This window comes from Pteronotus mesoamericanus, unplaced genomic scaffold (assembly GCF_021234165.1).
Source record: "Pteronotus mesoamericanus isolate MK-2021 breed Mesoamerican mustached bat unplaced genomic scaffold, CSHL_Meso_final scaffold_99, whole genome shotgun sequence".
Lineage (NCBI taxonomy): Eukaryota > Metazoa > Chordata > Mammalia > Chiroptera > Mormoopidae > Pteronotus > Pteronotus mesoamericanus.
In genome coordinates this window covers 14,961,518-14,971,356 of record NW_026555330.1, presented here as the reverse complement: position 1 = coordinate 14,971,356, position 9,839 = coordinate 14,961,518, and the positions used below count along the sequence as shown (strand labels likewise).

Here is a 9,839-nt window from a genome sequence, read left to right as displayed (position 1 = left end):
TTCCGAAGGGAGGGAGAAGTATCCACGCGGCAGCGTGGGGTGTTTTTCTCCCGAGTCTCCGTAGCAGCCCTCCCGGGCATCTTTGACCTTGTGCACAGCCTGAGGCCCGCCCAGCCTGCCGGCGCTCGCGGCCAGGCAGGGACAGAGCCACGTGGGATCCGCGGGAGCCACTTCCCGCTGCCTGAATCCCAAAAGTGGCAACGAATTCCCCTCTGGTCGCTGCAGGACCCCGCGAGGCACAACGCCCTACCCCGGCCCAAGACTACCCACCAGTGGGTTAGGGACGACACCGTAACGAAAGGAGAAACTGTCCCGAACCTCGCGACAGCCTTCTCTCTCCTCCTTCACCCCGCCCCGAGCTCCCCTACGTCCCGCCCCCTCCCCGTCCGCGAGCTCAGTCCCGCCCCGCCCTCCGCAGGCGACGCGCGGGCGCGAGAGACCCCGGAAGAGCTGTTCCATCCGGGTACTTTGCGGGGCAGGGCATGGGGCGTAGCTTTATTACGAAAGGGGGGTGGGAGGGGCCAACTCCGGGATCTGGACTTCCGGGCGGAAGGGCGGAGGGAGTGGAAGGTGCCGTATCCCCGCCCCAAGGACGCTCCAAACGGGCAAGAAGGGGCGTCTCAGTTCTCAAACTCTCCTTCGAGTCGTCAGTACCGGCTAAGCAGTTTCACGGCAAAGGCTTCCCGCTTTGGGAAGTCTTGCTCGTGCCCCTCCTCCTGCTCCCCTCTCCTGCCTCCTGAATAACCCCGACGATCTGCCCGCCTCAGGCGCCTGTCCTCTCCGTCCTCGCGCAGGTGGTGGGGTCCGCGGCGCGCGCAGGCGCAACGAGCTCGGGGCGGTGCCGCTGAGGGCGGGTGACGCAGCGGCGTCGCTGCCATTTTAAGTTGTTTGTTCTGGCTGCTCGTCTCGAACGCGGCTTGCCCCGATCCCAGAGTCGCCGAGGCCGCCGCCGCTTCCGCAGCCACCGGTGGCGGGGAACGAGGCTGTGCCGCCGCGGACGCTCGTCTTCAGCTCGGCGTTCGCCGTCCGGGCCCCGCTCTCCTGCGAGCCGGAGCCGCCTGGGGAAGAAGGACTCAGCAGATGCTTGGACTGAAATAACTTTACTTGGGGTTGACTCGCCGACAGACCTTAGCGCAGGGCTCCCTTCCTCCCCCGCCGCGAGACCGTCCCCTCCTTCTCGTTCCCCTCTTTCTCTCTCTCGCCGCCGTCCCGTCCTCCCTCCGCCCGGGGCGCCGAGCCAGACTATGGGTCCCAGGCGGGGGCTGCGTGGCGGCAGCAGCGCGGGCGGCCCGGCCCCAGTGCGCGCCGCAGCGGGGATGGGGGGGCTCCGTTGGCTGCTGGTGTTCTCTTGACATGGCTCCTGCCCGAGCTGCGAGCAGCGCCCCCGCCGCCGCCACTTCCGCCGCCGCCGCCTCCGCTCCGCCCGCGGGCTGCGGCTAAAGGGCCATCCGCCCGCCCGCGTCGGTCCGCGACCCCGCCCTGAACCATCCACATTCGGGAAGCATGGTCTGTTCCACGTGAGAGCGCTCATCCGGAGTCCGGGCACTTCGTTTCCTTGGGGGGTGGGGTGGGCGTGCTTTAAAAAGTAATTAATATTAACAACTCCTTTTCCCCCAACTGATCCTTCCCCTTTACCCTGTCCCGCCTACTCTACCCGGGCGGGAATTGTTTCCACGATGAAGTAAGAGGAAACCTGAGTGATCCAGTGTCTCCCGTGGTGCGAGTGAGTCGCTGCCGCTGAAGGCAAAGGGTGGGGGTGGGCCTGGGGGACGGAAGGCAGGTGGCCCCCGGGCACGGCCTGGATTAGGGAGAAGAACCCGCCCCCTTTGGTTCAGCGATGCCCGTGGTCTTGGTCGGGGTGCAGGCGTAGGGAAGGCGCGCGGGACCGACTCCCTGGTGGGCCAGGGGCGCTGTCTGAGCAAAGCCGCGGGGCTCGTTCCGTCGTGTTCTGTGCCCCTTTTCTGTGCCATCATGGTGCTCCTGGGCAGCAGCCTTCGCAGCCGCCTGAGGGTGGAAATGTGGGCGCTGGGGAAGTTGGAAATGACTCCGCTGTTTTCCCTCCTGGCTCCTTTGGGCAGCAGCTGCCCGCCCCCGGTATACACTGTAGTTGATTGCAGGGAAACCCTGAACCTCTCCCCGTCCTTCTCGACCGATTTTGCACTGTTCTCTTTGCTCACCACCAAGTGTAATCAATAACAGCACTGACAATACATAGCAATAGTGAAACCTGGAATAACTAAGAGTTAAGTAGGTACTACAGCCATGGGTCGGGCTGGGTAAAACCCAATTGGATATTTCAGTCTCATTCGCCTTCCCTGTTTTGGTGTTTTTGGAAGGATATTTTGGTGGGGTTTTTTTCTCTCGTCTTTTTTTTTTTTTTTTTTTTAAGTACTTGGAAAGCAAGGATCACACTTCCCCCCTCCCTGTTCCTTTTCATAATCCCTTTTCTAAAGGGGGGAAGTCCGGATGGGTTTTAAGGGTTGGCCTGGTGCCAGCTGTGTTTTGCACACTTAAGTCCTGGTCTTAGGCTTTTCATTGGCCACAAAGCCTGCCTGTTGGCAGTTAAGCTAAATGTGTTTTCCAAAAAATTAGTTCAGTTATTTTCTTCTCTTTCTTTCCTTCCCTTCTTTTTTCCCATCCCACCCCAAACGTTACTATCCAAACATGACTGGGGAGCCCCTTTTGTTTCTTGACCCTGTGATATAACATTGCCAGAAGGTGCAGTTTTGGGTTACAGTCGTGATTTTAGCTATTCAATCATATGAGCAGGGGGGGAAAATGACTTGTTTCTGTTGTACTTGAGTCTTAAGAAAAAGTGCCCATAGTTTAGCGACAATTTCCAAAGGCTTTAGTACCACCTGTATTTCAAAATGGGGGACCCAAACTCCCGGAAGAAACAAGCTCTGAACAGACTACGTGCTCAGCTTAGGAAGAAGAAGGAATCACTAGCTGACCAGTTTGATTTCAAGATGTATATCGCCTTTGTATTCAAGGAGAAGGTAATCTCAAGTTCTTCCTGGGCGTTAATGAGTACAGGTGGTTTTGTGAGTTCTTAACGCGAGTATCTTCAGGCTGGACGCAGCCCCCTCACCGGCGTGGCTTCTCCCTCCTGGGGTGTTCTCTGAGCGCAGTGGAACTGAAGGGAAGGAGCGGGACTCTCGGCTTCGGATTTTATTCCAAAGCTGAGTGGGGTCCATTTCAGTTAGCGTGGGGTGGGCAGCCTGGTAAAACTTGGAACTGATGCTTTACAGCAGTTACTGTTGACGTGGAGTCACGTGACCACATCCCTGCATTTAAAGCTTGGCTAATGGGAAGTGTAAATAGACTGAGCGGAATTAAGAAGTTGAAATTTTTGGTCTTAAAATCAATTCCACAGTCAGACAGCAAATAACGAGTTGCAAGTCATCCAGGAGAAACATGGTAAAGCAGTTGCTTTTTGTGTTTTCTGTTCACAAAGTGAAATCACTTCTGAGCTGATTTCAGAGCAGAAAAGCAACCATAAGTGTGGTATCTATTTAGTATTTGGGGGTTCCCCAGGTTTTCACCCCACTCTTGACTCCTGAAGGTTAGGTGTCAAAGTGTCTTTTGCTGCTAGAGACACAGCACATGAGGTGCATTTGAAAGGGGTACAGTTATGTTCTGTGTAGCTTTGTCTTTAAACTGCTGAGATTTTAACTTACCTGTTTGTAGAACCAGCTAAATGAAATTATTTCAAGAGTAAGTCACTTTTTTTTTTTTTTTAGCCTTGGGGAAGCTGGTGTTAATCTCCCACAGCATTTCAGGCCACAGGAACACTTGCTGTGGGTGCCCTGATGCTATGAACCTGTGTGGTCAGACACTAACTGCCTGTTGGGCTGGGGTTGGGGGTAAGCGGAGGGCAGAAGGATTCGCCTGTTTGAAAATTGGTGTTTTCAGTGTAAGAATTACTTCATTTAAGGGTGTTGGTGAGTTAGAATGAAGGTACGTGACACTGTAGCGTGAACTGAGTGTTAAGGCTGTGTGTTAACCAGCGGATTAATACACTTGCTTTCTTTTAGAAGAAGAAGTCAGCGCTTTTTGAAGTGTCTGAGGTTATACCAGTCATGACGAATAACTACGAAGAAAACATCCTGAAGGGTGTGCGCGATTCCAGCTACTCCTTGGAAAGCTCCGTGGAGCTTTTGCAGAAGGACGTGGTGCAGCTCCACGCTCCTCGCTACCAGTCCATGAGGAGGGTAAGCGCTGGGGTTCAGTCTTGGCCTGGGAAGTCTTAGTGAGTTAAGCTTGCATCCCCCTTCCCCCAGGAATGTGTGGTTACTGTGGAAATGAATCTCTTTGAAGTTGACTTCAGATAAAACACAGATGACTTGCCTGACGTGGTATCACGCTGGTGATGGCGTCCCTTATTGCTGTGAGCAGTGCTTCATATTACTGTTCATTGGGTTTCCTTTTTGGGGGGGCAGAGATAACATCGTGCCCCTCGTGAGTAAGAAACTTGATGCAGAAGATACTCTTGGTGCCGGCCTTCTAAACTTGTGCGACTCCTTGGAAGTTAGGCCGCCGTATTTGCACGGGGGACGCCCCGCCGGTGGCGGGGCCGGGAGGAGGCCGGAGCCCACGCTCTGGCCTGGGTGGGGGGTCCGGCTGTCGGGGCCCCTGCCGCCCGGCGAGGGCGGGAGCAGTGGCAGCGATGGCAGCTCTGCTGTAGTGAGAAGGCAGTGGCTCGTAGTAGACGCTCCAAGAGACCTTGGCTTAGATAGTTCTGATTTTGAAGAGTGGAAATAAAGGTGCAGGGGACCCCCCCTCCCCGAAAAAAGAATCAGCTGTAGTTGGTGAATTCAGGTCCTGATGGAAGAACATAGTTGAGTGACTGTGGACTCGAAGAGACAAAAACAGAATTGGGCTCTGAGCTGTTCATGTTCTACACAGTCCCGTTCCCTCGTCATGAAACAGCACGCGGTGGGCCCGGGGCCCCGTGCGGCGGCCTCGCGGCCCAACTGCGTACCCGGGACGTGGCCTGTGAGAGTGCTGTCTCTGTGCGAGTAATTGCTTCCTTCTTTTCCTTTTTGTCATTTCATAGGACGTGATTGGCTGTACTCAGGAGATGGATTTCATTCTTTGGCCTCGGAATGACATTGAGAAAATAGTCTGTCTCCTGTTTTCTAGGTGGAAGGAATCTGATGAGCCTTTTAGGCCTGTTCAGGTATTTTACTCTGAAATAAGTGTGGTCAGCACCTAAACAAGTAGAAGCTCCCGGAATAGGGTCTGCCTCAGGAAACTCTTGGGGATATGATTTCTACTAAGTTTTGTGTCCCTTTCGTCCTTCAAATGTTGTAACGCAAGAGGAGAAAGCATGTGCGTTGTAGCCTCTGGAGTCGAGGGGCTCTTGGCCGCCCCTGTGTTTGCCGCTGTGGCCGGAGGAGGTCTGGTGCGGTGGGCGTGTGCTGATGTGGGGAGGGGCGCGTGGATGGAGGTGGCGCGCTCGCCCCCCGTGCCCCACGCACTCCGGGAACAGTGTGTGCTTCCCCTTCCTGGTGACAGACTTTTGGGATGGAGAGACTTCCTAATGGGAGGCACCAGCCCCGTGTGATGACTGGGCATTTCTTTAAAACAAGGCTGGTGTTCCTGAAGAACTGGGCTTTACGTGCCGGTTTAGTTGTCGCCGGGTCAGCCCGTGTGTGGGACAGCACAGCTTGTGCACCTGCGCACAGTAGGTGTTTCATGTTACAGGACAGATTTGTGTTTTTTTTTCACTAGGCCAAGTTTGAGTTTCATCACGGTGACTATGAAAAACAGTTTCTGCATGTTCTGAGCCGCAAGGACAAGACTGGAATTGTGGTCAACAATCCAAGCCAGTCCGTGTTTCTCTTCATCGACAGACAGCACCTGCAGGTGAGTGCGGAGCGTGCAAGGGCTCCCTGGTCATCCGCCTGTGTCTGTGCAGGTCACCTGAGTCTGTCGTGCCCCTGGCGCCACGGTAATTTCGAAGGCACTTAAAGAACAAGGAGCAGAGTCCCTGGGCCTCGCGCTCGGGGCGTGGCCCCGGACTTGGCCGCACGGCGAACTGTGTGGGGAGCTTCTAAGGCGCGAGTCCAGTGGCCGGGGGAGCTTGAGAAGGACGGTCCTTCGTTGTGCGCAGAAAGCGGCGCCTGAGAACTCCTTGCCTGTGTGCAGCCTCGGGCCCTGCTCGCTTCTGCTCAGTCAGGGTCCGCGTTCTGAACCAGATCCTCTGGCCACTGGTAACAGTCTGTCTGCAGAAGTGCTGGCCCACTTGAAAGTAAATGAAGTCTAAAGGGATATGAGGTACATTATATTTAAAAGATCCATATATGTTTCAAATCAGCACTTCCAACATAGGCAGCGATCCAGGCACCCAGGTTACTGTTCACTCGTAAAACGCCCTCTGCTCTCAGCCTGAGCCCGACTGCCGTGACCCCAAGCTCACAGCGGACGCTGTGCTGTTAGCCTTCATCATAACGCGGCGTCCGTGCCAAGGCCTCCGGCGAAGGCTGTGCCCAGAAGGGCTGGGCTGCAGAGCGGGGCTCGGGGCTGGAGTCCGCACTCTCCTGCTGACGCCACCACCCCCCGCCGGGAGCCTGGCCCGGGCCTGTGGGGGCAGGTTCTGTCCATGGCGCTGTGTACACGCTGTCCACAGGGTGGTGGCATCGATGGTCACACGTGTGGGCTCGTTTCCACGCACAGACTGCAGACACACCAAGGCCGTCTCTTTCCTTCTGCCACCTCGAGAGGCGTCACTGTGGGAGGGAGGGGCCTGGAAGGTGAGCCTGGGGTGGCTCTTCCCCCGCCAGCAGCCACTGCGAGCGGAAGCGTCTGCACATCTGTCCTGCTTGGGGGAAAATCTAAGTTACTCTTTAAGAATAGTACACGGAGTTTGGTTTATGTTACTGGTAGTACTGGGACATTTATTGTAGGCTTTTACTCCAGTATGCGCGTAGATTTTTTCTTTTTGCCTGTTTCCTGGCCTTCCCCCTTCTCTCACTGTGTCTGTTGTCTTCCTGTGTACGTATAAACATGACTTCAAACCTTTCTTCAGATCTGTCTCCATGAAATGCCTTTAACCCCAGTTTCTTTTAGCAAGGAGTCTGTGGTTGGCTGTTTCATTGTATTTTTTTCCATTATCATTTATGCCTCTTCTGTCTCCGCCCCCTGCGGTTGCCACGCCTGCAGAAAGTCTGTTTGCAGGCGTGCTTACACGGGTTCCCTGTGTTTTGCATGGGAAAGTTCTGACTCCCTAGGGGCCCTGTGGGCAGGAAGCATCATTTACTCCCTCATTCTGTGTTGGTCGTCCCTGTGCCTGTGGGCACTTAGCAAATTGTGGGAGACGGACTGCATGTGGCAGGTGATCGCTTGTGTTGGTCTTATTTATTAAGAATATTAAAACTCTTCTCCTCCAGACTCCAAAAAACAAAGCCACGATCTTCAAGTTGTGCAGCATCTGCCTGTACCTGCCGCAGGAGCAGCTGACGCACTGGGCGGCGGGCACGGTGGAGGACCACCTGCGCCCGTACATGCCCGAGTAGAGGCCGGCCCGCAGAGGGGGACGATCCGAGCGCAGCGGCCGTTTTTCTTGTTTTCTTACCACTTTATTCTTTCAGCGTTTAAAGGAAATGGACTCATGCACAGAACACTATGCATTTTGAAACTTGTTCATCCTGGATTTTTTTTTTTTTTAAATCATTTGTATCTCAGAACTTTAAAAAAAAATTAGATGTCTCCTGCACGGACTGTGTGAAAGAAGCAGCTCTGCATCTGCGCCGCGTCAGCATCTGAAAATGTGAAGCGAGAGGCCTGCGCCCCAGATGCGCTGTCCCTGGAGGCGCCGGGTGGCACTGCCCGTGCCGGGCTTCCGTTCGTGCTGGGTTTTGCCTCTTTGACACCTGTTGTCAACATGCGGGGGTGAGACGTGAATGTAACGGGTGTGGCTTTGCTGTAATCGCCCCCGTCGTTCCCGAGCGCTGCCAGGTTCGCTCTGATGACCAGAAGTGGTTGGTAAACAAACGCAGCCACGGGGGAGAAATCCTAAATGAAAAAAGCGTCTCATAGCAGGCACTCCGGCCTCGCCTTGTGCGGGCGCGTTTGTTTCCCGGTGCTCACGGATACGCGCGTTCCATTCCCGGGTGTCTTTCCCGGTGCCCTTGGGAAAGTGCCCGCAGCCGGGCGCTGGGCCCGCAGAGCAGGGGCGGGGGCTGCTGGGCAGAGGCGCGCTCGGAGCCGCAGGCGCCGCGACGGGCAGACGACCTTCCTTTTGGTTTTTGTTTTGTTTTCTGGTTTTAAAGAGGAGGTTTTTATTACAATGAAAAAAATTCCAGTGAATTGTGCAGAAATACTGGTTTCTACACCATTCTAAAAAACTTACGAGGGTTTTTTGGAGTAGAAAACGTTATTAAAGTTGGAATTTTAAATTGTAAAAACAGCCATTGAGTGTCAGTTATAAAAGCAGAACTCATTTTGTGCAATGAACAGAAGGAAAGACTACTGTATAGTTTTGTTTTTTTGGGTTTGTTTTTTTTTTTCCTCCTTTCAAATGAAGAAAAGCTTTGCTTAAGGGTTGCATACTATATTGGAGTAAATCTGAATGATTTTACTCCTTTGGAGCAAAACTTAGTGCTTACTGGTTTCCAATTGTATTTAGCTTCTGGTTGGAATTTGAAAAATGAAAACCTAAATAAAATAGGTGAAAGTTCCCTGACTCTCCAGGTGAACACACAGAACTTGACTTGGTAACATTTTTTCCTGAGTCTGGGTAGGTGTCCCTGACCCTCACGGGGGGTTACAGTCCATGGTTAAACAATACACTCAGCAGGAAAACCTGGCCATCGGGGTTGTCCTTTCAACAAGAAAGGAATCAAGGACATCTTGTCAGCTTTTAACAGTTATTAGCCGAGCTTGAGGACGCTTTGTTTCATGGAAAAGAAAGAAATTCTAATTCCAAGACGCGTTCCTACATTTTCCTAGTCCATCGATCTGAGATGAGACCGCGCGTTTGCCCTGGCGGGCGCCGTTCCAAGCGCTCGCCCCCACGTATCTGTGGAGGCTGCGTGGGCACGGGTGCTCGCCTGAGGGCACGGGGGAGAGCAGGGAGGGGAGGGCCCCGCTCCAGGGAGCCCCTGCCCCTTGCGCTCTGCCTCTGTCGAATGACTCGATAGTTAATGTAGTTTGGCATTTCAGCAGCCATTGGTTTTGTTTTTATTTTAGAATAAACTTAGAAAAGCTTTTAAAACAAAGCTCCTGTGGACCCTTTCCCCACTTCTAATCAACATTTGCCACGTTTGTTTTCACTGTCCTACGTCTGCTCACACATCTGAAACGCTGAACATTTTGAGTCTGGCAGCACCGCCACCTGCCTCTTGATTCCTGACCCCTCAGTCTTAGGCACGTGTCCCACGGCAGAGGTGGCGAACTCGGGGGAGGTGACAGCGCCACCCTGGCTGCCACCACTCGTGCTCAGAGCTCCCTGTCCTCACAATAATTCCCAGGGTGCCTCCCAACCCCCTGCAGCGCGGGACCCTCCTCGCGTTCAGCCGCCATGTCTCTGATCTCCTGACTCAGTCCCTCGGGCCTTACCAACCTTGGCATTTGTGAAGAGTATGGGCCAACTTTTGAAACACAAGGCTGCTCGTCTGGCGTGTGACATGCCCCTGGTGAAGTGGCGAGGGTGTGCTGGCCAGCGTCAGCGACCTCACGCCCCAGGGCCACTGTTGGGCGGTTCTTGCCCACATCCGTCCGGATGGCTCCAAGGCGGGGGCCTGTTGGAGAGCCAACCTTTCCCTGTCGACTGCGTTTCCACATTTAAAGTGGCCTTTCTTTGTTTCTTTGCTCTTCTGTCTTGATATTCACTA

General features: G+C 54.2%; 1 protein-coding gene across 1 annotated transcript; it reads left to right on the top strand.

The window, feature by feature from the left end:
* Positions 1-868: 868 nt before the first annotated feature.
* CUNH6orf62 (chromosome unknown C6orf62 homolog) lies at positions 869-8,446 on the top strand. Its single transcript, XM_054565089.1, has 5 exons — positions 869-2,999; positions 4,038-4,214; positions 5,060-5,182; positions 5,737-5,871; positions 7,395-8,446. Exons 1-5 carry the CDS (start codon positions 2,871-2,873, stop codon positions 7,518-7,520), a joined length of 690 nt encoding a protein of 229 aa, XP_054421064.1. The 5' UTR covers positions 869-2,870; the 3' UTR covers positions 7,521-8,446.
* The last annotated feature ends 1,393 nt before the right edge of the window (positions 8,447-9,839 follow it).

Excerpts from the sequence above, each read along its gene's own strand:
- CUNH6orf62 (XM_054565089.1), top strand. The coding sequence starts at position 2,871 with ATGGGGGACCCAAACTCCCGGAAGAAACAAGCTCTGAACAGACTACGT. Across the intron at positions 4,215-5,059 it reads GCTACCAGTCCATGAGGAGG|GACGTGATTGGCTGTACTCA; the intron begins GTAAGCGCTGGG and ends GTCATTTCATAG. Across the intron at positions 5,872-7,394 it reads TCGACAGACAGCACCTGCAG|ACTCCAAAAAACAAAGCCAC; the intron begins GTGAGTGCGGAG and ends CTTCTCCTCCAG.